Below are 27,454 nucleotides of genomic sequence, written 5' to 3'. Positions count from 1 at the left end.
ATAAATTAATTGGTGTGCTATATGGGAGGCCTAGGGGTAAATAACTGCACTACAATCACGAAGGCAAAAGGTTTGAATCAACCAGCTGCTTCAGAGGAGGAAAGGCAATCACATCCTGTGCGATTAAAAGCCTCTGAAAACCTGCTGAAGGGTCCGTTATGGGTCAGTTCTGACTCGATGGTACTCAACCAACAACAATAACAATATGTGGAATGGTAGGTATCAAGCACATCCTAAGTACTCAATAGTTAGAGGTTATTCATTTTAAGGAAAACTTGATAGTAATGAGGACTTAAAAGGGAAATTTGGATGGAGAGAATGAAAATTATTTTGATAAGAAAGCCATCTCAGTGAAAGTCTAAAGACTAAATTAAAAAGATACACTCCATCAATGCAATGGCCAGAACTTTGGGAGATTCCAACATAAAGAAGTCAAAAAGATAGGAAAGCATATAGATATATTGATTAGGCAGTATATTGGTCAAAAGAAAATCAGGAGACAATCAGCTTCTGTTAAGATGTATATCTTCAGAAACTTGAAGCTGGTTTATTAAGTTAGAATTGACTCCAGGACAAGTTTAAATCAACTACTTTGAGCAACTTATTATTAGACTTAGAAGTCTACTTTTCTTTAAGAAAAGAGAATGAAATACTTAGTTTAGATAATTCTTTCCCATTTGTGGTGTTAAAGAAATTTTGAATTTCTTGTAAAAATCCTTGGAAAACTTTGAAATCTTTGAAAACATGGTTATATGCTGCCATCTAGTGGTAAAGCTGAAACATGTTCTTATATGTGAGCCAAAGAAACCACCTTTGTCCACCAGGTGGCAATAATAGGGGAAATAAATACAGCCTCCTTCTCCCCTCACTTTGGCGTCAGTTGAATCTACCTACCCATAGTTATTCTAGGAACGGTGAGGTTTCATGAAGGGGTCATTCTTAATACTATTCAAATAAAAGTACTGTTTTTGTCCTTAGCAGCTGAAACCTACTTGGGTTTTTTTGGTGCAAAACTGATCTAATTTTAAAAATAAAACTGCTCATGTCATTATATAATATTCCTAAGGAGATATTAATCACCTGGGAGACAATTACTCAACTTTCACGGAGCTGCTGGTGGACTAGAACCATATATCTGTAGGTTGACAGTGCAACTCCTTACTCTCTAGGCCACCAGATTCCTCAGACCCTTCTAGTCAGTATCACAGTCTTTAAATGTCCTTAGTGATATACTTAGAGTTTTGACGTCCTTGCTCTTATAAAAAGTCTATAGAAGTTTTGGACACATCAATACATTGGACATATCAACAGATTATTCTTGGAATAGTTTTTATTCCTTTAAGGGAATTTATTATCCACAAAACTATTTGCTAAAGCAAATAGAGTTAACAAGCCATGGCAAGCAAGATCAGAGAATTAAAAAGATAAAGCTCTCTCAGCAGTCCAACAGGCAACACTTTGGAGGAGTCTAGTGAGGAGGTTCTGTCCTCTCTCTGGTCAGTTGTGTAAACTCAGTGTGGCACAAGGAGGAAATGATGAAGAATGCAATACCAGAAAAGGCGACTTTGACAATTTGTGAAATGTTAATCTGTGTCTGCTGACTTTCAAACTCTTTACCTTAAGCCATGGAAGGAGAAGCCTGTATCAAAGGGCTGGTTTCCTATTCTCCTCCTAACTCCCCATGTCAGTCTTAATTTTATAATTACAGTGTTATGTGGATAGGTAAGGAACACTGCACAGGAACAGATGAGGGGTAGCACTGTCTGAAAGGAATCCATGATTAAGCATTATATATATATGACAATGACCTGGAACAAGAGGTGCCTTGCAAAGTAGACTGGGGCACCGGGAACGGGAGGGACAGGGAGAAAAATGTACAATGAATGAATGAATGAGAACCCAACCTTTCAGTATACTTTTGTTAAAATCTCAATAAAAATTGAAAAAGAAATAAAAAGAATACAAAACAAAGGGCTGATTTCATCCTTTTTATTGCTGTCGGTAATGAATGCTCCTTAGGATGTTATTTTTGGGGGGTCAGAGTAAGTACCCAATACATTTACTGCGTGAATGAATGTCTGAGGGCACACATGAATGAAGAAGCAAATAAATCAACCAATCCTATGTACAACCTAGGTAAGGTTCTAGGCAGACAAGCTTGTGTCCTCTTTTTGGCCTGTCAATACCTTAACCCAGAGACAGGTGACTTCTGGAGACTCACTGTTACCCTGGGAAATTTAGGTCCAGTAAGTCCTTTCAGTATTCTCCAAATCCTGGCAGGTAGGATATTTTCTAAAGGAATATTTATTTTAAACTGCCTTTTATTTTTTTAAAGGGAAATTTAAAAATACTGTTTAATATTTTGTTTATTGAATACTTACTGAAAGATATCTTTAAGATATTGGTAAGAATCTGCACTGCAAGCCCGAAGGCACATGGTTCAAATCTACCAGCTGCTCCATGGGAGAAGGATAGGCAATTTCACTGTGAGTTATTAACTGCTTCTGAAAATCCGCTGGAGGGTCAGCTATGAGTCAGTTGCAATTCGATGGCATACAACAGCATCGTGTTAAATATTATTTAAAATATCCTCAACGACTGTTTTAGGTTGGGTTTATTAACAGAGTAAAACCAGTGACACATATATAAATAAATACGTCCTTGTTGTTATGTGCCAATGAGTCAGAACCAACTCATGGCTGACCTTCCAGAAGATTTTCAAAGGTAGTAAGTCGTATGAGAAGAGATTGCCATCTTTACCCAAGCAGTGGCTGAAAGACTTCATCTGCAGGCCATAAATAAAGATAGAGAAATGTAAATGTTGTCGGTAGCCTTCAAGTTGAGTATACTCATAGTGATCCTATGAACACGGGCCTGGACTCTGTCCTATTCTGTGCCGTCTCCATCATCTCTGACACACTTGAGCACATTGTCACTGTGACAATCCATCTTGAGACACTTCCTCTCTTTTGCTGACCCTCCACATGTCCAGGCATGATATCCCTTTCCAAAGAAAATCCTCTCCTAGTAATATGTCCAAACTATGAGAGATGAAGCTTTGTCACCCTTCTCTCTAAGAAGCACTCTGTCTACACTTTCCCCAAGACATTTGCATTCATTCTTTAGCAGTCTTTCGTCTGTACTCTTCTCCAACACCACAACTCAAAAGCATCCATTCTTCTTCTGTTATTCTTACATAATGTCCATTTCTCAGTTGCATAGCAAGTAACTGAAAAGATCATGGTCTGTAGCAGGTACACCTTCCTCTTCAAACTGACAGACATCATTGCTCTTCAAAATATATTTTGGTGAAGTCCTAGACCGCGGACTTTCCCAAAGCAATATGATCTCCTGATCTTCTGACTGCTGGGACCATGGGTGTTGATTGTTGACCCAAAGATATAGATAGATTTAATTTATGCAATAACTTATACAGTTGTAGAACTTGGCAAGTCCTAAACCCTCGGTTTACGTATTAGACTGTAGGCTTCAGGGGCCAAAAAGTTCCTAAATTAGCAAATCAGATAGCTAATTGTTGGCTCCTTTCCCAGGAACTGGAGGCTCAGAGAAGGGCAAGAACATGCAGAATAGAGAGAGTGAGCTCTGCTAGAACACCATACATTTTGAAAACAGGCCACGCCTCTTAGAAATATGATTGGATACTCACATCAGATAACAAAAAGGAGGATGATTGCCTTAACAGTAAATTATAGAAAAGCATTCAGCCCAATATTTGCCAAACCACTGAGAATTTTATGACTGCCAAGTTAAAGACCTGAAGCATAAAATTTGTGAGGCCTCTTCATGTGGACTTATGCATTTGTTCTCTGACCTTCTTGGTTTTATTTCTGTGGGTTTTTTTAAAATAAAATAGGGGTTGGTGTGTCTGAATCGGTGAGACTAGCTCAGGACAGAGCAGGCTTCAGAGCTGCTGAAATAGGGTCGCTATGGTTCACAGGTGACTCGATGGCACATAACAACAACAACAATTGTAGAAGCTTAAAAGGAAGACAGTTTTATTAATTAAATTTTCAAATCTACACTTTAACAATTATTAATTTCTTTCTTTCATGATTTTTTACTCTACCCTGAGAATTTAAGGGCTAGTAGCTTCTAGTTACAAGCATTATTATTATTTTCTTTTGCCCTAGATAAAGATAGGCCTTGTGGTTCCTATTTAGATTGTTAGAGCTATTGATTTTCTCCTACGTACAATATTCATGCTGTATAAACCCCAATGCCTAATATTTCTAGAGTAATGTTCTCTGAGTATCAAAGTAATCACTCCAGATTTGGTTTAGGGAATAATATATATTTTTAAAGAGTCCATAATAGTAGAAATGCATTTAAACCTCAACTACAAGGTTGATCTTGTTTTCTCTCAGTACTTAAGTGAGCCGTTTCCCTAAGATAATATTAGTCTTAGCAAACTGTGAATTCATAACATTTTATTAATATTGGAGATGAAGCATTGTCTTCCATAAGCAGGACTTGGGCAAAACTACAATCCTACTACTTGCTTTCAAATATATTTCACTAGACTGAGACCAGAAATGGATTCAGATGTTTGAGGTTATTTAAGGGCATGAATGAGTTACCATGATATTACAACCCAAGACAGAGGATGTTCAAGAACTTGTTGCAGAATGAATACATAAACTCAAATCAAAGTGAATGTAGATATACTTTATCTTTATAAACTTCATGTTAAATATTTGAGCCTCAATCATTACTCATCACTTAATGAACCTGTACTTTATAACCTAAATGTTCTTCACTAATTAAAATCAGATTTCTTATTTAATTAACGTCTGTGTTACTAACAAGAGAGAGATAATTGTTAGGTGTCAACCCATTGACTTTTTTTTTTTTCAACCCATTGACTTTGACTCATAGAGATAGGTATCTAAACAAGGATAAATATGAATATCTATTAACAACAACAGTAGTAGTATCGATAGTTTATAAATCAGCCAATTGCTCAAGATTTTTTTAATTAGTAAAGTTGAACTATTGCTCATTTTTTATCACTCATACTGTGATGACTAGTGTGATGCAGGAAGCTATGTCACTAGTGTTTCAGATACCAGCAGGGTTATTCATGGTGGACAGATTTCAGCAGAGCTTCCAGGCTAAGAAAAATTAAGAAATAGGTTACCATAAGTCAGAATAGACTTGACAGCAGTGGGTACTCATGATGACTCAAATATGCATACAACTGTGTTTGTTGTTGATTGCCATTAAGTCGACCACGACTCATAGCAACCCTATGAACAAAAGACTGGAAGCCTTGTTATAACTATCATTGTTTCTCAAAGTTCATAGAGTATCCAGAGACATGTTGTTTAGGAAGTAGCTGTCACTCCAGTTTATACTACTATTACCTTTATATTATGTTAATAGTATTATCTATGAGTAGAGGAATTATTTATGACTTCTATTTTCTTTTTTTCATAAATTTTGTGTCATTTAACTTTTTTGTCTATGTGGAGAATACACACATTAGAATATGCACCAATTCAATAGTTTCTGCATGTACACTTTACTGACACTGAATATGTTCTTCAAGTTGTGCAATAATTCTTTCTGTTTTGACTTTTTCCTTCCTCATCTTCACTGCCTTCTATTGTACTTAGCTTTCCATGATGTTGTCAATTTGATCTCCCATAGATAGTTTATAAAACAGCCAATTGCTCAGGATTTTTTTAATTAGTTAAGTTGAACTATTGCTCATTTGCTTGTCACTCATTCTGTGATGACTAGTGTGATGTTAGAAGCTATGTCACTAGTGTTTCAGATACCAGCAAGGTTCTTCATGGTGGACACATTTCAGCAGATATTTCAGTCTAAGAAAGATTAAGAAACAGGACTGGCTATCCACTTCTGAAATAATAGGCCATCAAAAAACTCTACAATAAAGGAAGAGCATTGTTGGATATAGGACTGGAAGGTGAGTCCCCGAGGTTGGAGGGTACTCAAAATGTGACCGAGAAAGAGCTACCCCTCCTAAAAGGAGTGTCTACTGTAATGATACTGGTGGAGTAAAGCTTTCACTCAATGACTAATTTTCATTTGCTGATGTGGCAAGGCTCGAAATGAGGAGAAATGGCTGCAAACATCCATTGCAAATTGGAACATGAAATGTATGATGTTTAAATCTAGGAATATTGGAAGCTGTAAAAAAAAAAAAAAGAAAGAAAGAAAGAAATGGAATGGAATGCATCAAAACCATCCTAGCCATTATTGAGTTGAGATGGACCAATGTTGGCCATTTGGAATCACACAAACATATGATGTACTATGGCTGGGAATTACAGCTGAAGAGAAATGGTGTCCTGTTTATCATAAAAGAAGAAAATGTCAAGATCTATTCTGAAGTACCAATCTGTGAGTGATAGAATAATATCTATATGCATATAAATAGGACCTGTTAATATAACTATAATTCAAATAATATGCATCATCCACTAATCCAAAGATGATAAACTTGAAGATTCTAGTGACTTTCGCAGCCTGAAATTGATTGGACATTCAATCAAGATGCATTAATAATAATTGGTGACTGGAATGTAAAGTTAGAAACAAAGAAGAAAGAAGGGTTATTGAAAAATACAACCTTGGTGACATAAATAAAGCTAGGGATCACATGATAGAATCTTGTACAATTGATGATCTATGGATTACAAATACTTTTTAAGAAAACAAACACACAAATTGAGATTACACAAGAAGCAGATTGAGCAAGGGACATTGGAGAACCTCAATATCACCAGTCTAAATAAGACCAGGGATTTACAGTGAAATAAACTATCAACTATTCATATACAAGTTCAAACTGAAGGTAAAGAAAGTGGAAATAAGCCCACATGAATAATAATATGATCTGAGTCTATCCCAACTGCCTTTGACATCTGTCTCAGGAATAGATCCAGTGCATTGAAGACGACACAAGTTGTGGCGTGACATCAAGGACATCATCTATGAAGGAAGTAAAATGTCATGATAAAGACAAGAAAAGAAGAAAAAGACAAAAATGAAAGTCAGAAGAGACTCTGAAACTTACTCTCCAACTGACAGAAGAGAAAACTAAGAGGAAGAAAGTGAATTAAGACAGGTGAACAGATTTCAAAGGGTAGCTCCAGAAGACAAAAGTATTATAATAAAATGTGTAAAGAGCTAAAGAGAGAAAACCAAAAGTGAAGAACACATTGCCATTTCTCAAGCTGAAAGAATTGAAAACAAAATCAAATCTCAAGAACAATACTTCTCAAGGATTCTATGGACAAAATCTTGGACGATCTAGAAAGCAGCTCAGAAAGAACTGACATTTAACTATTTCAGGAAATAGCCATTAGTACTGGAAGAAGAAGTCCAAGCTGTACTGAAGGCATTGGCAAAAAATAAGGTCTCAGGAGTTGATGAACTACTGATTGAGGTATTTCAAGTACAGATGCAGACTTGGACATGCTCACAAGTCTTTGCCAATAGATTTGAAAGGTCATCATGGTCAACTAACTGGAAGAAGTTCATATTTGTTCTCATTCCAAAAACAGGTGATCTAACAGAGTGTGGGAACTATCAAACAATATCATTAATATCACATGCAAGCAAAATTTTGCTGAAGGTTATTAAAAACTGACTGGAGCAATACATTGACAGGGATCAGCCAGAAATTCCACCTAAAGTCAGAAAAGGCTGTGACAGGATGTTAAATTTAGCACAAATAGCATTTTCTTGTATTTTATTAATTATGTAATTAATAATTAATCAATAATTATTTATTTACTATGTGGATCATAACAAATTATTGCTAACGTTGAGAAAAATAGGAATCCTAGAAAATTTAATTGTGCTCATAAGAACAAATGAAAACTGTAATAGTCTAATATCAGCAAAGATATGCATCAAAGTTGCTTATTTTCTCCATGTCTATCCAATCTGTATATTGGCAGAAGATTCACAAACCACCCTTAGAATTTTGCTTGCTGAAAGTGCTGCAGACTTGGAAGACTTACTGATAAAGATTAAAGAATGTAACCAATGCATTAAAAAGCTCTCCAATTCTGAGGACAAAACTTTGTCTCATATATTTTGGGCATGTTGGCAGGAGAGGCTATTCCTTGGAGAATGACATTTTTGGAAAGGTAGAGGGTCTCAACTAGATGCATTGACACAATTATGACAGCAATGGGCTTGTGTCTGTCAGAAAGTGTGAGGACGGCACCAGATAGGACAGGGTTCAGATCTGTTGTTCATAGGGTTGTTATAGCTCATACTCTTCTCAAGGGCACCTAAAAACAACAACAGTCAATTCTGGAGAAATGGAAATAACTACTTGATGATTATTTGATATTGGGTTGAAAACAATAGAAGCAGAGTGATATTTTTCCTCCAGCTGATTGATCGTAAAAGAAAAGCAAAGGAAAGGTAGGGGAAAACTAATTTTAAAATCATGCTCTTAACAGTATGAGGTGGTACTGAAGTAAAAACATATTACATGGATTCATAAGATCCTTTTGACTCTAGGTTTGACATGTTAGATAATTTTCCTGCAGAATAATTATAGGTGCATGATTTGACTTTAACGGCGATGGGCTGTGCTCAGTGGTAATATGGGTTGTTACAAAAAAGTACAGTCTCACTAAGCACTCTCAACATAAAGAAAATTCTTCATTAAGTCTCTTATACCAAATCAGCTTTCTCAAATCCTCAGGGTTTCCTATTCAGCCTGAGAGGTTTAATTTTTAATAATCAGTGAATTAGAATGTTAGAGCATGTCCAAAGGGCTCAGTTCAATAAAGGGGTTTCCTTGGGCCACTCCACCTGAAAATATGTATAAGATTGAAACATTCCAGCAGTATATGTATTTGAGTCAGTTGTCTGCGAGTTACAGGTAGTTTCTTACTTAGAGAAAGTAGTTATTTATTATTGAAAGAAGGAGTGTCTCTATCGTTCTCTCATTGCTCTGATGGGTGCAATCGTGCTGATGGGTCTCTATCATTCTGTCATTGCACTGATGGGTGGGATCCTGAACTTTGAATTCTGTTGGAATGAAATAGTAGTCAATTCACTAAGAGAAAAACACTTCCCACTCCCAAATCCTCTTTGTTGTTGATCCAAAGTAGATTTTATTTTTCAATATTTTTTAAAAAGAACATATATTATGATTATTTTAAAGCCTTATGTGACTTTCTTTATCTCACTTGCTATGAAGGATGAATAAGGATGACAGAAGAATAATTGATGCCTTTGAGCTGTGGTGTTAGGAAGAATACTGAATATTCTATGAACTGCCAAAAGAGCAAACAATTATGTCTTGGAGAAAGTACAGCAAGAGTGTTCCCTGGAGGCAAAGATGATAAAGCTTAGTCTCACATACTTCAGGACATCATGTTTGGAAAGATAGAAAGTCTGTGAAAGAGAGGAAGACCCTCTATCGTACTGATTGACACAGTGACTGAAAGCAATGCTTGAATGTGTCAGAAAGGGTGAGGATGGCACAGGATAGGACAGGGTTCAGACCTATTGTTCACAGGATTGCTGTAGATCGTACTTGACTTGACAGAACCTAACAGCAACAACAACCTCATAAACGTTAAAGGCAAAGTTTAGGTCTCTAGAGGTTTCATGCTTCCTGGTTTTACTGCTCCCTATCTACTTCTTAGCCTTAAATTGTGAATTTCAGATCCATTTTATAATACGTTTTAGATATCAAATTCTAAGGCATAAGAGCTGTCTTTAATCCACCTAATGTACATTTTAATTTTGTATATTTTTTAAAAAAGCAAATCAAAGCATTCAAATACCATGAAACTAGGTAAGTAGCCTATGGAATCTAAATGTAGAGATAACAAGAGAACATATGAGATTGTCTGGAGTGTTAAAACTCCTGGAAATAAGAAGATAAGATATTATGAAATGTTAATATGCTTTGAATTACCCTTGAATCTACTTTTAAGACACTAAACATCACAGGGCGGAACTTAGTAAGGTGATTCTGATTTGGACTCTTCACAGTGACTTTATTAATGAAAGTGCCAGGATGCCTCAATAGCAAGTCTGATTCAGTTGTGACGCCTGCTGTATTGCTGTTGTTATGTGCCATCCAGTTGATTATGACTTATAGCAAGCCTATGAACAATAGTTTGGAAACCTCTTCTATCCTGACCCGATCTCACTGTCTCAGACACACCTGCACAGTCACTGTGACAATCTGTTTCGTCAAGGGTCTTCCTCTCCTGCACTGACTCCTCCACCCTTCCAAGTACGATGTTCTTATCCAAGGACTTGTCCCCCATGGCAACATTCTCAAAGTATTTGAGATGAAAGTTCAAAAATCCTTGCCTCACAGGAATAAACTGGTTTATTCTACACCTGAACAAACCCATTTGTTCTCTTGGCACTTTATGCCATGTTTAATACTTTTCTCCAACTTTTCTCTCAAAGGCATCAATTCTTGTTCTGTCTTCTTTATTCATTATCTAGGTCTCAGATACATACCAGACCATGGCCTGGACCAGGTGCACCTCAGTCTCTAGACTGAAATCATTGCTGTTCAGCCCTCTGGAGAGATCCCTTGCAGCAGACTTTCCCAAAGACTTGCCTTTTGATTTCCTGACTTCTGGTACCAAGGATACTGATTATGGACCTGAGTAAGATGAAATTGTTAACAAGTTCAATCTTTTCTCCATCTATCATGTTGTTGCCAATTGTCCTGTTGGTGAGAAACTTTCTTTCTTGATGCTGAGATGCAATCCATATTGAAGACTGCAATTCCTGACTTTTTGCAGCAAATGTTTCAAGTCTTTCTCAGTTTTAGTGAGCAAAGTTGTGTCATTTGCATAATGCAGATTTTTGATGAGTCTTCTTCCTGTCTTGATGCCACATTCTTCTTAAAGTCCATGTTCCTGAATGATCTGTTCCTCATAAAGACTGAAAAAGTTTGGTGAGAGAATACACCACTGACACACTTCTTTCTTGATTTTGAACCATGCAGTAGTCCTTGCTCTGTTGCTGTAACAGCTTCCTGGTCTAGGTATAGGGTTTCTGTAAACACAATCAAATGTTCTGTGATTCCCATGAACCAATGATACCCATAATGCTGTAATTCTCCAAAAATATTGATATCTCCTTAAGAATATATTGTCATCGACTTAATTCTTACTCATGCTGTGCATGTCAGCATTTTCAGTGACTTTTCTTCTTTTTGAGCATGTGTGCAGGTTAAGTAGATCACCAAACATTTCTCTCAAAGTGCCTCAGAGTAGACTGAAACTACTAGTCATGAAGCTATCAGTCTAGCGTATTAACAATATGCACCACTTGGAAATCTTAAGACTTTTTAAATTATGCTGCTTCTCCCCCTCACTTTCCTTCACTGACATTAATTTTTCATACAATCATTCCCATATATAGTATTTTATGAAGTGAATCACCATTGGGCTATGACCATCAGTTGTTCCGGTCCCCACCAGATCTTTCCCATTTCCTTTACCCCTTCCATCCACCAAATAGTGTGACCCTGTGATTTTCCCATTACCCATCATCATTCCTCTGCTCCCACACCTTCTCCGATTGGACTTCCTTACACATTTTCCTAGTTATCCTTCTATTTTTAAAATAATGGTCTTATGTAGTATTTGTCCTGAGTTAGTTCACTCAGCATAAGTAAGTAATAGAGAGTAAGTAATGCTCTCCAATCTTTCCCAAGTTAAGTAGTACTATGAAATCTTGTGGCACCTGATGCTTACGACTTTAAAAAGACCATTCTCGCTACTTAAATAAAAATAATCTATCAAGTCTGCCAGTTGAGTGGCTATAAGTTTTCTCTAGATATCTAGCTGATTCCCAGCATTCTACAGAAAACTAACCCTGAATAGAATAATTGCTACACACTAGACAATATACCTACACATTTATGTATTAATTGCAACAAGTTTTTGCTTAATGAGATAAGTCCTATTCCTTGTTCTAGAAGTATGAGAGGTAAAAATGCTGAATCTCTCCTTTTTTGTTTTATCAACCCTATCTATTTGTCTATCAATCTATTTACTTATGATAGACTAGATGCAAAGAGAGAGAGGTAAGAAAGGAACTTATTCAAGAGAAATTGTTTATTCCGATTTAAAAACATAATTAAGTTTAGGATTGGGGTCTCTTTCATTTCAGCTGCTTTTGTACATTATCCTAGACCTCCTATTATTCTGGAGTGATTTGTCCCTCTTCTCTTTCTTCCCCTGAGACCTTTTCAACTTTGCTCTCACATGGTGACTTGACGTACTGCCGGCATCCTAGCATGGACTTCCTATATATGATTGTACACACATAACTCCTCAGCTACTTGTACATTGCAAAAGATACCACTTCTCGTTTGTTCTTTTCTGCCAAACCCAAGACCCAGCTCATAGCTAGACATATAACAAGTGCTCATGTGGTATAATAAGTTTTGTTGTTGGGGGTTTTTTCCTTCTTTTGAGTGAATATATGGTGGAATCAAAATGTCATGCCTGATCACATAAACTTCACCTGGGGCAAAAACTAGTGTCCACTACACATTTAATAACAAAACAACTAAAACCCACAAATGTTCTTTCTTGTGTTCCTGGCATTTAATAATCATAGAAGAAGACAATGCAACTCTCAAACTCTACAAAGCAAAAAGGAAGTATGTGGAGAGTACGTCTAAATGCAGAATAAGAAGCCACACTGTTAGTAAAGTTAAGAGAGGCAAGAAACTCTCCAAGGGACAGCCAGTCTCCAGTTGGCGTAGTCAATTTTGTCTTTTTCAGTACTGCGACACTAACTACCTTTCAATGTTAAACTTACCTGTATCCCGAAGCTCCAGAGTGGAAAAGAAAAAGAATTTTCCAACTTCTACTCATTAACTTGTGATTCAACAGCAACAACAACAACGACCACAAAAATTACAAGCTGCCGCTTCGTTATGTTTCAGATTTTCCTGTTTTCTAAATGCTCCGGGCTTCCAAATCATACAAAATCTATATGTAAATTAAAAGGGTGTTTTTGAATGGTCAAGAAATTTTTCAACATTGAACATGGCTGGGAGGAGTCAGTGCTCCATGCGCTGAAGTGTAGACCCTAATAAACAGGATGAATGGACAATCAGCCAAGGTACAATTATTTCCTCCTGCTTATTTTTTTTAACCACAGGATGCCACAAATGCTCCAAACAGTATTGCCTCTGGCAGTTAAAAAAGTCATTCATCATCAGGCCTGCCTAGACTTGAAAGGTGGGTGGCTACACCAGAATCTTCTATTGTAAATACAGGGCTGGTAGAAAGTACAATGGACTGATAACTATGATTTATAGTAAACATGCTATGGTAGTGGTAATGCCTAGGTGTTAAGTGTATATAGATGTGTTATAGGGACTTGGGAAGCAGTTTCTTTTACAGTCTGGCACTGTGATAAGCAAAGTGCTTGTGGTAAACTATGGAGTTTGGCTCCCTAGGGTCCAATTAGGAAACAGGATAAATGACTTGTAAGGTTTCACCCCCTCCTGATTTGTGGTGGATGTAAGCTGGCAATTCTCAGTAGAGTGCTAGTGCTGCCTACGCCCATCGTGCATCTGGGTACATATGAACACCTTAAATTGGAATTCCAAACTCATTATGTCATGCTGGGCTTTTACTTGGCAGGTGTGTTTCTTCACAGCAGTCCACAAGGGGAAATGTAACATGGGGACACTTAAGCTGACTTTTTTTTTTTTTTTCTCCCATGGAGGTGCCTCTTTAATTTAATACCTACAAATGACTTTCTGTGATGAAAGAACATTGTGATGATAGCCCGACTGCACAAGGGAAGTTGTTACTAAGGTTAATTTGTATCTCGCCTCTTCAAAAGTAGATGTTTCTTCCAGATGTAAGGTTTAATGGCTTTTAGATGTTTGTCTGGTTGCTAGCCAGTATGTAGAAGTGAATTTTCTTGTCAAAACTTTTTCTTGTGTGATTTTTTTTTTGTTTTTAATTTTTTAAGGCTGTCAAAGAGAAATTGTCCAATGCAGGCAAAGTAAGCTGAATTTTGGAGAAAATACGGAGCAAAAGAAAGAAATACAGATACTAAGAATAAGGATTTTAAACACAAAGAAAAGTTGAGGATAGGCTAAAATGAACTTTCATACTTTTTGGGGGGTTAGATATGACATCTGTCAAGCTCTGGGATTTTATTAATGAATGAAATTTTAGAAGATTATGTTTTGTTTGTTTTAAACTCTAAGCGGTCTACTTCAGAGGTCATTATACACAAACAGAAACTCAAAAACTTAGACCTTAAAGCTCATTCCCTTGGAGTCAGAACTGACTCCCTGCTGAGCTTCCATGAGGTTTTTGAAAGCTTTAAATTGCATGGGGGGAGATGACCCAACTTCTCCTACAAAGAGCAGCTAGTGGATTAAAATCACCAGGGAGGTGCCCCCTTTAAGTTATCAGCACAACTCCCTAGGACTACAACACTAGACCTCCTTATTGGCATGGTTCATCCTAGAGAGGGTTAAACCTGGCTGCTCGTTGGAGGCAAGGCTTCTGAAGCTTCATCTGACATACTTTGGACATGTTACAAGGAGGGACCAGTCCTTAGAGAGGGACATCATGCCTGGGAGAGTGGAGGGACAGTGCAGGAGGGAAAGACCCTCAATGAGGTGGATTGATTCAGTGACTGGGGTAATCGGGATAGGTGTGTCGGAGGCAGTGGGATTGGCACAGGATAGAGCAGGGTTTAGGGCTCTTGTACATAGGCTATGAGTTGCAAGTGACTCGACAGCACATAACAACAACATACGTCTCTAGCCTATGTAAATCTCCTGAGCTGAGGTCCCCAAAGAAGGACATCTTTTTCCTGCCACATTGAACAATACTGCTCACTGTAGATCACTGTCCTCATGCCAAATGACACATTGGGACATCTGCCAAGGGAAATTTGAAAGGGGGCGTATGAGAGGAACCTAGTTCAACATTTTGTGTCCATTCAAGAACCTGGTCTTCTAACCCTTTGGGACAACATTCCAACATTTTCGTCTGCAAATTTTATCGAACTCTTATACAGGCCTTTAAAAGAGAAAGAAGACCAGTCTTCCAGTTACTTAAACTTAATCCCCAAATGCAATTGTTTCTTTGAAAACTTCCTGTTCAAGGAACTTTCATCTGCTAATCCCTGCTGACTCTAACTAAATAGCCCTGAAAGGAATCAGAACCAGAAAAATTTGAGGAGGCCAGAGCTGAACTTTAGACTGGGACAAATAGGAAAAGACACTTTTAAAAAAGCTCCAGCACTAACAGTTCTCCTACTGTTAAGCTGATGCAGAAGTTTTAGCCTTTTAGCTAGGGCTCCCTTGGCGATATGAACATTTAAGTGCTTAACTACCAGCTGAAAGGTTGATGGTTTGGACCCACCTGGCGGGTCATAGAACACAACTTAGAGATCTGCTTCTGAAACATCCCCTAAAACCAAACTCGCTGTCATCCAGCCAGTTACCATGCAAAGTGACTCACTGAAGAGAATAAAATGGAATAAAATGGCTCATATGATTTCAAAGGCTGTAAATCTTTAAAAAAGTAGACTACTCCATATTTCTCCCTTGGAACTACTGGTGGCTTGGCAAGGTTGACTTTTTGGCTAGTAAGTGAGCCCTTTAAACACTAAGGCACAAAGGCTTTTTCTGAAAGATAGTTGTTGTTGTGTTGCATGCTGTCCAGTTGAACCAATTCACAGCTGACATTCCAGTGGTTTTTCGGAGGCTGCTTAATTGCAGGGGAGGAGATTACCTATCCTGTCGCCAGGGCTGGAGCATTTGAATTGCATTCCTTTGGGATTGCAGAGCAGTTTCTTACTATTAAGTGACCAGAGCTCCCTGAGAGGTTACAGCTGAAGGTTACAGCTTCTGAAATTCTACAGCTTCTAAAAGCTTCTAAAATTCTGAGAGGTCACAGCTTTTAACATCCTAAGGGATAGTTTTGCTCTGCACGTGCAAGGTTGTCATGAGTCAGTTTCGACTCAAGGGCAATGAAAACAACTTTGGACTCAACGTGAATTCTGAGAGAGGTATTGCTTTCAAGATACTATTGGGCATTTATGTACTTATATGACTAAATATCAGATTAAGTTTTGCTAGCATAGTTTAACAGAGAGATCAAAACCAGTGAGAAGCAGCAGAACAAAGAGTAGTTAGTTGGGAATGATTAAGGCAGAAATGGGAAGGAAATCTTGCTGAATACAGTTGGGTCTTAGTCATGGAATTGGCAGGTGAAGTATTGATTCTGGGTGAAATACTGGAACAATTATTCCTCATGGTTCACAAGTAATAAGAAAATAGTCAGAAGGAAATAAGCCTGTTGTTGATAACACCAGAGAATGAGGTCAAGTATTAATGCCGATTCTTCATTATTTTCACCTGCGGTAATCAAGGCCACTGATCTTGCTGTCAAATTTGCATTGACATGCCTGCCAAAGTTCTCACTGTAGAAATATTACCCATTTTTTTTGCCAGTCAGTGGGAGAGAGGGAGATATTTAATAAGTAAAACCCTTTCTCAGACATACTTTAAACTTTTAACTAGTAAATAAAATAGGGTAGGTTTTTGAGGTTGATGTTTAGTTCATTATCCACTGAGCTTTGTGTGTGTGTCTGTGAATGTGCATGCCCGCACACACAGAAGTTCATCTCCTATGCACAATAGGCTAAAAAATTCAGTCTCTGCCATCGAGTCAAAACTGATTTACAGTCGACTCTCCAGGAGGCTTTTGGAGGTTTTAAATCTTGTTGTCAGGTGCCGTCAAGTTGAGTATGACTCACACTGACCCTATGAACAGTGGATCTGAACCCTGTTCTATCCTGAGCCATCCTTACACTTCCTGATACACAGAAGCCCATTGTGGCAGTCACAATGTCAATCCTCCTGGTTGAGGGTCTTCCTCTCCTTTGTTGACCCTCCACCCTTCCTAGTATCATGACCCTCTTGAAGGAATAGCACCTCTTAGCAACATGCCCAAAGTAAACGAGGAGACACCTCATCATCTTTGCCTCCAAAGAGCACTCCGGCTGCACCTACTCCAAGACATATTTGTCTGTTCATTTTGGCCGTCCATGGGATGTTCCGTGCTCTTCTCAACACACAGTTCAAAGGCATCAATTCTTCTTCTTCCCTACCTATTCATTGTTAAGCTCTTGGATGCACAGTAAGTGATTAGAAAGATCATGGCCTGAATCAGACCCACCTTTGTCCTCAAAGTGACATCTTTAATACTTTGGAGAGGTCCTTAACTGGAGACTTTCCGAGTCCAATGGGTCTCTTTATTTCCTGACTGCTGATAGATTTCCCATTTTCTTCTCGTGCAGGTGAATTTGTACTGGCAGCGAGACAGTGCCTTTGGGTTAACAGCACCACTCCCTATGGACTACATTACAGGTGCTCTCCACAAAAAGGACCTGTGAAATCTTTCAGCTCTTAGTATTGTTGTTATTATGTGCAATGAAATCACTTGCGACTCATATCAAGCCTATATACAACAGCTCTGAAACCTGCTATATCTTGAGCCAATTTCATTGTCTCTGACATACTTACATTACCCCAGTTGGAGTCAAACCATCTGATTCACGGTCTTCTCTTATTCTGTCCCTCGAAGAACTGGTCCCTCCTTGCAACATGCCCAAAGTATGGGAGACGGAGCTTCAAAATCCTTGCTTCCAAGAAACAGCCTGGTTTCATCCTCTACAGTACAGACCTATTTGTTCTCTTAGCAGTCCACGGTATATTCAATGCTTTTCTCCAGTACCACAACTCAAAGGCATCAATAATTCTTCTATCATCTTTCGTTATTGTCTACCTCTTTGATGCATAGCAAGTTATTGTGAAGGTCATGTCTTGAATCAGGCATACCTTAGTCTTTGGACTAACATCATTGCTCTCCTCTGGAGAGGTCCCAGACAGCAGATATTCTCAATGCAATTCATCTTTTGTTTTCCTGGCTGTTGGTACCAAGAGTGTTGATTGTGGAGTCAAGGAAGCTGAAGCTGTTAACAATCTCAATCTTTTCTCCATCTATCATGATGCTGCCAATTGGCCCAGTGGTGAGAATCTTTGTTTTCTTCATGTTGAGCTTTATTCTATATTGAAGGCTGCAGTCCTTGATCTTCTGCAGCAAGTACTTCAGGTCCGCCTCAGTTTCAGCAAACAAGGTTGTATCATCTGCATAATGCAATTCATTGATGAGTCTTCCTCTAATCCTTATGTTACATTTCTCCTCCTAAAGCTCAGCCTCCTGGATGATCTATTCCACATATAGATTGAAAAGGTACGGAGATAAGACGCATCAATGGCATACAACTTTCCTGACTTTGAACTATACAGTATTTCCTTGCTCTGTTCTAAGGACTGTCTCCTGGTCCAAGTATAGGTTTTGCATAAGCACAATCAAATGTTCTGGGATTCCCATTCTCCTCAAGGTTAGCCACAATTTCTTGTGATCCACACAGTCAAATGCCTTTGTATAGTCAAAAAACAAAAACAAACAAACAAAAAAAACACACACACACACACACAGAAATTCCTCTGGTACATTTAGCTAAGATCCATCTAACATTGGATATAATGTCCTTGGTGCCATGGCCTCTTCTAAACCCAGCTTGTACATCTGGAAGTTTTCTGTTGATGTACTGATCCAGTCGTTTTTGGAGAATCTTCAGCAGGATCTTTCTTGGATATGATATTAATTATATTGTTCTATAATTTCTACACTCTGTTGGAGTACCATTTCTTAGAATGGGAATAAATATGGTTCTCTTCCAGTCAACTGGCCAGGTAGTTGTCCTCCCAATTTCTTGGCACAAACTGGTGAGCATGTACAGAGCAGCACTTGTTTGTTGAAATATGTCAATTGGTAAGTCATCAATTCCTGGGGCCTTGTTTTTGCCAATTCCTTCAGAGCAGGTTGAATTTCCTCCTTCATCACCATTGGCTCTTGATCATATGCTGTTTCATGAAATTTCTCAGTGTCAATTCTTTTTGATTTAGTGATTCTGTGTACTCCTTCCATCTTCTTGTAATCCTTCCTGGGTCATTCAATATTCTGCCCACAGCATCATTAAGTATTGAAATCGAGGTTTGAATTTGTTCTTCAGTTTCTTCAGCTTAAGAAATACTAGGAGAGTTTGTCCCTTTTGATTTTTGGACTCTAGCTCTTTGTACATTTCATTATAATACTTTGCTTTATCTTCCTATCCTGACCTTTGAAATCTTTTGTTCAGGTCCTTAACACAGGTCTTTAACATCTTGATTTCTTCCCTTTGCTTTGGCTTTTCAGCATTCTAGTGCAATATTCAGAGTCTCTTCTGACACCCATCTTGGTCTTATCTTCTTCCTGTCTTTATAAAGACCTTTTGCATTCTTCATGGAAATTATTCTTGACATCCTTGCACAGCTCATCTGGTCTTTGCTCATTAGTGTTCAAGGCTTCAAACCTGTTTGTGAGATGGTCTTTAAATTCAGGAGGGATAGACTCAAGGATGACCTTTGATTCTTTAGCTCAAAGCTCTTAGTAATATTATGTTATTTATAATAATAATAAAAACCTATTTTATTTAGCATGGGGATATGTCTATATTCATTTGTTAATGTCAACATTGCAGACATCCTTAGAATTCATAGTACATCAAAGTCTCATGAAGCCACATTGAATTGACAAAGATTATGCCAGGTGATGCAAGCAAATTCCTCTATAGTGGTGATTTCAAAAATTATGAGATAAGTGTACCTGAATTTGATTGCTTGAAATTATATATACTTTTTTTTAAGAAGAGTTTGAAGCTCTTATTTATTTTGGTATATTATTTAAAACACCACTTTAAGCTTGTAGGCATGAAAAATATAATTTCTTTCCCATTTCACAGTTGGAAAAACTGAATTACAGAGAACAATGCTAGTAATTATCCATGATTAATAGAGGTGTGTATGTAAATTAGTCTGAATGAGTGTGTGAAATTAGATGTGCCAATGCCAGATAGCTGTGCTCATGTTTTTATAAAGATGAATGCTTTCCTAGAAATCTCTGTGTACGTTGGGCATACATCTCTCGGTGTGTTGAATAAATCTGAAAATGGACTTTGTAAGAATACATGTTATATGTTAAAGGAACTGAGTATTCTGTCGTCCAGGCTTTACAATACATAAAATAAAGAGGAAATTTAAACTTTGCAAGACAGATAAATATTCAATGAAAATGACTGTATGCATTGTGCCTATGTCTAATGTATGGAAAAAATGTATATGTGCCTGGGACAGGAAAGAGGAGTACATTGGAATTTGGTTCATTCTGGTGATTAAAACGATTAGGAGAAGGTACATGTCACTTTCTCAGGGTTGTTGGGAAGTTAATGCATGCAAAAGCCCTTAGAATTTAAGATGATTACTGATAATGTGCACTGCCGATTCGTAATTGACATGTAAGTGAGCTTCTAGTGGGTTTTCACAAGCAGTAAGTCACACCAGAGGAACTGCCTATCTTTCTCCTATGGAATAGCCGGTTTATTCAAATCACACGCCTTTGAAATTACAGTGCAGCTCCTTACCACTAGGCCACCAGAGTTCCCAATAAACTTGTTGTGTCTGATAACTACTGTTACTATTAATACTGTCATTATTATCAGACAAGGTGAAACTGCTAGTATAATTAGAAGCTGAAAAATAGCATTTTCTTATAGGTACCAAGAATAATATCCTACAGGGCATAAATTAAATAGATGAAGCTGTAGGGATAAGCCATTCTTCTTTCAAGCAAGGAAGATGTTGAGGAATTTTCGAAGTTTCTTTCTATTGCAGTGAAGTCTGAGTTCAAGAACTGACTCTGGAAGTATCAGGTGAATGCCGGCACTTTCCCACCCTGTCCTCAGGTCAGGACCCACACAACATGTCACCAGGCAGGAAGTATGCAAGTGGACTTCAGATTATTGCATACGTGCTTTACTTGTGGACTGAGTCTTAATTTCTTTTAAAAACTTTAATTTGGAAGGTTGTTTTGTTTTCAGAGAGATTTAGACAGCTGTATTAATCATGCAAACCCAGCCATGTGCAATGTGTTTTATCAATGGAAAAACAGGGACTGAATGGTAAGCAGCTGTGAAAAAAACCCAGTGCGATGCCTGAGCCTGGAAGATAATCTCAACATTTCCCAAACCCACTCTTCACTCGGGGTTAGTGAATGGAAAGGCTGTTCACTTGGGATAAATAATCAGATGGGAGGCAAACAAATGAGATCTACTCCAGCATTTTTGCTGTTGTGTTTTCAAGTGGCCAAGACAGGAGAAGGTGGGCTGACAGTAGAGAGAGCCTCAAACTCAAGGGATTATTTCACTTCCATTATTTTTTTTAAAGAGTTGTCCTTGTTATTTTCCCCTTTTTCATTTTTCTGAGGCTAGTTTTGCCATATCCTTCTGAATCCTCAACAAGATGGTCACTGACACAGTGGCTTTAACAACAGTGGTCAGTTGTTTCAGAAAACGTGAGGATGGCACAGGATAGGACATCGCTCCGATCTGCTACTCAATGGAAGTCACAGTCGACTCTGTGGCACATTAGCAACAACAACAAACAATAACAACAACAATCTGAACCCGCAGTCTAAAGAAGAGGGTGTCTTCAAACGCCCTTTCATCCTGAGGGAAAAAAAGAGTTTTGCAGAAGGAAGCTTTCGGGGTGTTGGGAAGCAGCAGTGTTATTATTTCCAAGTATTCAGAGGCCCCCCCAGAAAATGACTAGAGTGGGACAAAGTAAAAAGACATCCTTAGACATTTAGAACCTCCTCTCTTCTCATTTTACAATTCATTGGATTTTCTGCAGTGATAGAGTCAGAGGTAGTTATGCAAATATATGCAATTCAGGACTCATTTTGGAATAAATAAACCCAAATTAAAATTAATGGAGAAAAACACCTATCAGAAACAGATCAAGGATGGAAGACTATTTTATTTATTTATATAGATCCCTTCAATTAAGGAGCAGGGAAGGTAGAATTTTTGTTTTGTCTTTGGCAGATGGAGAAAGGGACATTTTAAAATTACTGACTGGTTACACCTCTACCAATTACCCTTTGGTGCAATTTCAGATATTGGTATCATTATTATTGTCACTGCAGAAAAATCAAGCAATATGATGAAAGAAGCCCAAGGGAAATATATTTTGATTTATTGAGCCTTGTTTTTGCTTAATCACAGCTCGGAGGGGTTTAGGACTGAATTCCTGCTGTGGCTCTGCTGTTTATCACCAGGCAGCTTGATGAGCCATGGAGAGAGAGGATAAGAAGGGAGACCCTCCAAACAGAGAGAGGACGAAGGAGCAACCGATACTACACATATTTCTGCAAGGTTGGAATCATGGCAAAGTAGAAAAGAGATTTGTTTAAAAGAGATTCTCTCTCTCTCTTTTATTTTAATTATAGAGGGTGTGTGTAGAAAACACTCCTTATGCCTTTATCATACTTTACTGCATACTTTTATTGAATTAATGGATTCAAAATTCTTCAGGCCATTTACATCAGCCAACTGCTTAGACATATGCTAATACTTTAGGATGCAAATTTAGGCTTCCACATGACTGATGAAAATATACAATATTTAATTAAATGAAGGTGTCTTGTGTAATAGTTAATACACAGTGAGGTATGCTCAAGCAGCACTAAAAAAATAATTAAGAATCCTGCTGTCAGGGTTTCTTTCCATGAAAGAAACTGCATTTTGCATGAATAGCCCTCTTGACTGGAAGTTAAGATTCTTGTAAAGAACAGAGAAACTTAGAGAGAGGACTCTACTAACCTCTCACACCAGTTATCCCAAGTATCAATGAACAGCTTTTCAATTTCCACCAGCAGAGACCCAAATATTAGTAGTAAGATAAACTATATTCTAAAACTATTGCATCTAAGTACACTAGTTACATTCTACCAAAAACATAAAATCCAACGTGGGTCATTCTCCAATCACTAATTCAATGTTTGGGAACACAAAAGCTCCACAGAATCCCACGTGCTCTATCAAGAGTGCTTGCAATCTCAAACAGGTATCCTTGTGAACAGTGTTTGCCTGGCTTCACTGTGTTCAATGTTAAATGAACATTTATCAAAACGTATGATAGATTTTTGAGGTTGTGTCTGCACAACAGCTCCTACAAAGAACACCTAGCATGATAATGACACTGTACAAAGCTGATCTGGGATAATGTCTGTCTGACCTCTTTGAAAGTGTCATCCACTGGGGCAAATGTATGTGTATGTATTTGCCACATCAAGATATTTGCAAGATGATAACATGATAAAATGGTGTCAATCGAGTCAGTAGCAGTAGAAAATACATATCTTTAAATAATTATGACATGTCAGGAATTCAAAATGGAATATTTTCCAGGAGTGCTAAGTTTTGTGTCAAGTTTAACAAAGAAAGCATATTTTAAGAGTGCTTATTTTTAGTGACTGAAGTAAGAAACAGATTCCATTAATATTTCAGGGATGTATTTTATTCAACAGAATTCTTCTAAGCTTTTATACTAAAAATAGAGTGGATTTTTCTTAAACTTTAAGTTCAATCTTTCATTACACTGTCTAGTTGATCCTTGAAACATTGCAATCCTCATTTGTAGTATAATTAAAATAAGTTTGCAAATGTGAATACATACATATGCAAAGTGTTGCATTATTGACCCTTGGAATATCTACGCCCAATTTTGGGCTAATTTTTAATTTGAACAAGTGTTAATGAAGCATGATCTGTCTTCAAATTTATAAATAACAGAAGTTTCCTACCTTTAATTCTGAGCACATTTCTTTTATATTGTGTACGATAATCTTGTTTAATTGGATTTATTTTCTCTACTCTAGGTCCTGCATGGCCTAGTTTCCATTTTTTTCTCAGGTCTTTGAGTGTTATTTGCAAATCACTTTTCTGGAATTTAATTTCAATGGTAGGTTGGTTTCATTTCAAATTTTTTCGCATTGTTTTAATTTTATTTGCCAATTTGCCTTTAAATAGCCTTAAGCTAGAAGGTTGTGGCTGTAACTTGCATCTAAATGTGATGTAGGAGGCAAAACTTAATTTGTGTGTGTAGAGTTTTATAAATAGGAATTCAGAATGCCTACCCTTTTTAAAATGTGTGCTTTCTAAGATAGCTACATTTCATTGGAAAAGTTCCATTAACAGATCAATATTTTAAGAAAGATTAATGTCTTTGTTGTAATCTAGTGGAGTTAACCTTTGGAAGCATTTTAATACATCTTTACAAATCATAGCAGTGGATCCAGTTTCAGACTGTATAAGCCTCCAAATGCAATGGTGGTCAATTAAGAGGATCTGTATTTTGGAGGAGTAGGCATGGTTGTGAAAGAATTTAACCAGCTATGTTTCAAGAATATGATCATAGTTACTTGCATTAAATACAGACCGAATAAATAAATCATTCCAAATTTAGCAATGTCTCTGCAGCTACTGTCTGATTTAATGTTTTGTTAGGTGATGCACCTATTACATGCCTATCTGCTGGTTTCAGGGCAAGTGATTTCTTTTCTACTGAAGGTTTAAGGAAAAAAACCCAAACATCTTTTGTATGCAAACCTTGTGAATGTATTTTTCCTGTTATAGATGATGGAGAATGACCCAGCTAAAGATCTACAGTGATTAAAAACCATACTGACCTTGAATGGGGTGGGGGATTGTGGGTAAAACACGCTCTAAAGGGGAAAAAAAAATAATAAACAACAGAATATTCATAGGTATATAATTTTGTTTAGTTACTGAAACAATGATGAAACTGATAAATTTCAGGCCCACTGGATTATACCTCCTATAAAGTATTCTTCTTTCCTTCGTGCTATCTCAAAAGTATCTAAGAGATGTATTACTCAAATTTAAAATACAAAAATACAAAAGCTTTAAACAAAAATTTCCTAAGAAGACTCAGATAACATGAGAAAACTCACCACGAAGGCTACAGATCTTTTGGACATCTACGTATGTTGTTGCTTTTCAGAGTCAGAATCAACTTACAGCTGACTTTCCAGTGGATTTTTAGATGCTGGAAATCAAAGGGAGTAGATTGCCTATCTTTCTCCTGTGGAGCACCTAGTGGATTCAAACCACGTGCTTTGGAGTTGGCAGAGCAACCCCCTACCCACTAGGCCACCAGAGCTCGTTCTGTGTATATTAATGGTGATCAAATTCAAACCATGCATTTTTGTCACAGTTACTACTTCTATAACTCAAAACAGATAGGCCTGTGTGAAAGGTAGTCTTCTTGGTTTTAAGACTTCTAGGTCACATCAGCTTTAGCTACACATTCAGAAAATTTGCTTTGGTAAATAGTACTCCAACTGTTCTTCAAATTTGTGCTTTCATAATACTGATATCAGATTAGGGTAATATTAAAGTAAAAAATATTATCACAATAGATTTTTATTATTCTCTCTTTTTACCCCTTCTGGTATTTGATCAACCAATCAATTTTGCCTCTTGATGCAGCTTCTTGAACATGAAATAGAAAGTGCTTTCCTTTTGAATTTTGGAGTCTTAAATCTTGTGTCCTACATCCCTACACATATTGCTCATAAATTGAGTGAACTGACAGAGTTCATACCTAAAGATATATTCTATTTATCTCATAAAAAAAGCCAGATTTAACTCTTAACCCTCCACCAAGGCTCTTACAGAAAAGTAAAAAGCATTAGGGATAGAAAGCCTTACTACTCCCAAACTCTATATAACAACACAATTAGCATACACTTTTCTATACTCCTTCTAGCAGTTTGACTGAATAAAGATACGCCTAAAGTGAAAATCATTATAAATCAAAACAAGCAGGACAAATGCATGTGTCCCCATTCAAATTTGATCTCCTGAATACTGAAGAAACAAAACCTCAGCTGCAGAGTGGGCTTTACTCCTCTTTGACTAAAAAGTAGGTGAGTCTTAAATGTTTCCTAGGTGTAATAAGATAGAGCAGGTCAATAATAGCCCAGTGAACAATTGTGTCTTAGTCCTAACCGTGTCAAGTAGAAACATTGTTTAAACCTCCACTGATTATTTGGTATTAACTTCTAGCCTTGAAAAGAAGAAAATAGTTCAACCACTTTCAGCATTTATGTACCAGTTGGAGACCAATGTCCCATAATATACTGCCTATATTTTATTTTTTTTTATTATTGCTGTTATTATTCAGGCTGTGTAATTGAATCAGCTTAATATTTTCTCACCACACTGTTCACAGCTGGGTAAGTGCACTCTGCCCTCATTTGTAAGAGGCCATTTGTATTGCTCAGGCATCACACCCACCCTCTCTTCCTTGCCATTTCAATTGCTTCTAGTCTTGTTATTATCATCTTTGATCCACCCTGTTACCATCACTTTAGCTGCATCATGCCCCATTAGTAATTCTCATTCTCTTAATTCCATCCTACTGACTTATTATTCCTTAGATGCCTCCCCAATGAAGTCTTTTAGTCTTATCTTTTCATTGCTATTTTGCTGCCATTGCATAATCTTGTGCCCAAGTTCTTGAACTCCTGTAAGAGAATAAAGTGAGTACACACCAATTAATTTGAAAAGAAATTCTCCAACTTTTCATTATTCAAAAGAAGGGGTGGGCAAAAAACTTGGTTTTATGCTCAGCATCTGACTGGAACTTTCAAAATGAGAGAGCTAAGGTGATTCTAGTGTGTTAGGCTGTGGTTCTTAGCAAATCCTCGGATTCTGATTGTTAGGTTATTTACCTGCTAAATGAGGTGGGGGCTACAGAATAGTTAGCTGATTATACTGGGTCACTGGGCTATTTCCAGGCTGGGATGATGAGTAGAACAGCCAGATTCTGCTAAGATATGTTTTCTATTTGGGGGTTGAGACTAGGGTATGGCTTTTGTTCACAACAGGGTGTGATCCGATTGGATTTGGCCTTGTATTTAAAAAGGATTTTAGATGCCAGTCGGGGGCTATTTCTGGGTTGGGAAGATGAGTGGAATGGCCAGATTCTGCTAAGGTGTGGATCTCCCAGATAAAACAGGCTTTGAAACAGGAGTGGCATCCACCTCCAAAATAAACCTGCCTCCAGAAACTCTATGAACTTGGAGAAAAGATGAAAGTTTGTGTTCAAGATTTTCATTTATAGGGTCGCTATGGGTCATCTACAACCCGACAGCACTTAACAACAACAAAACATATTGGGTCACTATGGAAAATGAATATTAACTCTTCATGTGGAAAACACTTTTTGTTTAAAAAAAATACCCCAAAGCTTGGTTGAGAGGAGAGTATTTTTAGGAGATGTGCTTTCAGCCTAAAGGTAGGCAGTTTAAATCCAATTGTTTTGCAGAAGGTGATGTCAATCAACTCAAATGTGTGTCTCTAAAAACCCACTGGAAAGTCAACTATGGGTCAGTTCCAATTCAACAGCACATGGCAAAACATATATAATAAC

General features: G+C 37.4%; 1 protein-coding gene across 2 annotated transcripts in view; it reads right to left on the bottom strand.

Annotated features, from left to right (window-relative positions):
- Positions 1–27,454, bottom strand: part of LSAMP (limbic system-associated membrane protein) — a 1,002,858-nt gene that overhangs the window by 15,662 nt on the left and 959,742 nt on the right. Inside the window, exon 7 of one of the 2 annotated variants that reach the window (XM_006884266.1) lies at positions 24,684–24,719. The exons of the other annotated variant lie outside the window; for it this stretch is intronic. Within the exon in view, the coding sequence (XP_006884328.1) occupies positions 24,684–24,719 (36 nt within the window). The remainder of the gene's footprint in view (positions 1–24,683; positions 24,720–27,454) is intronic. 2 annotated transcript variants of the gene reach the window in all.

This window comes from Elephantulus edwardii, unplaced genomic scaffold, assembly GCF_000299155.1.
Source record: "Elephantulus edwardii isolate Elephantulus edwardi_28Jun2011 unplaced genomic scaffold, EleEdw1.0 scaffold00032, whole genome shotgun sequence".
Lineage (NCBI taxonomy): Eukaryota > Metazoa > Chordata > Mammalia > Macroscelidea > Macroscelididae > Elephantulus > Elephantulus edwardii.
This window is presented reverse-complemented; position numbering and strand designations above follow the sequence as displayed.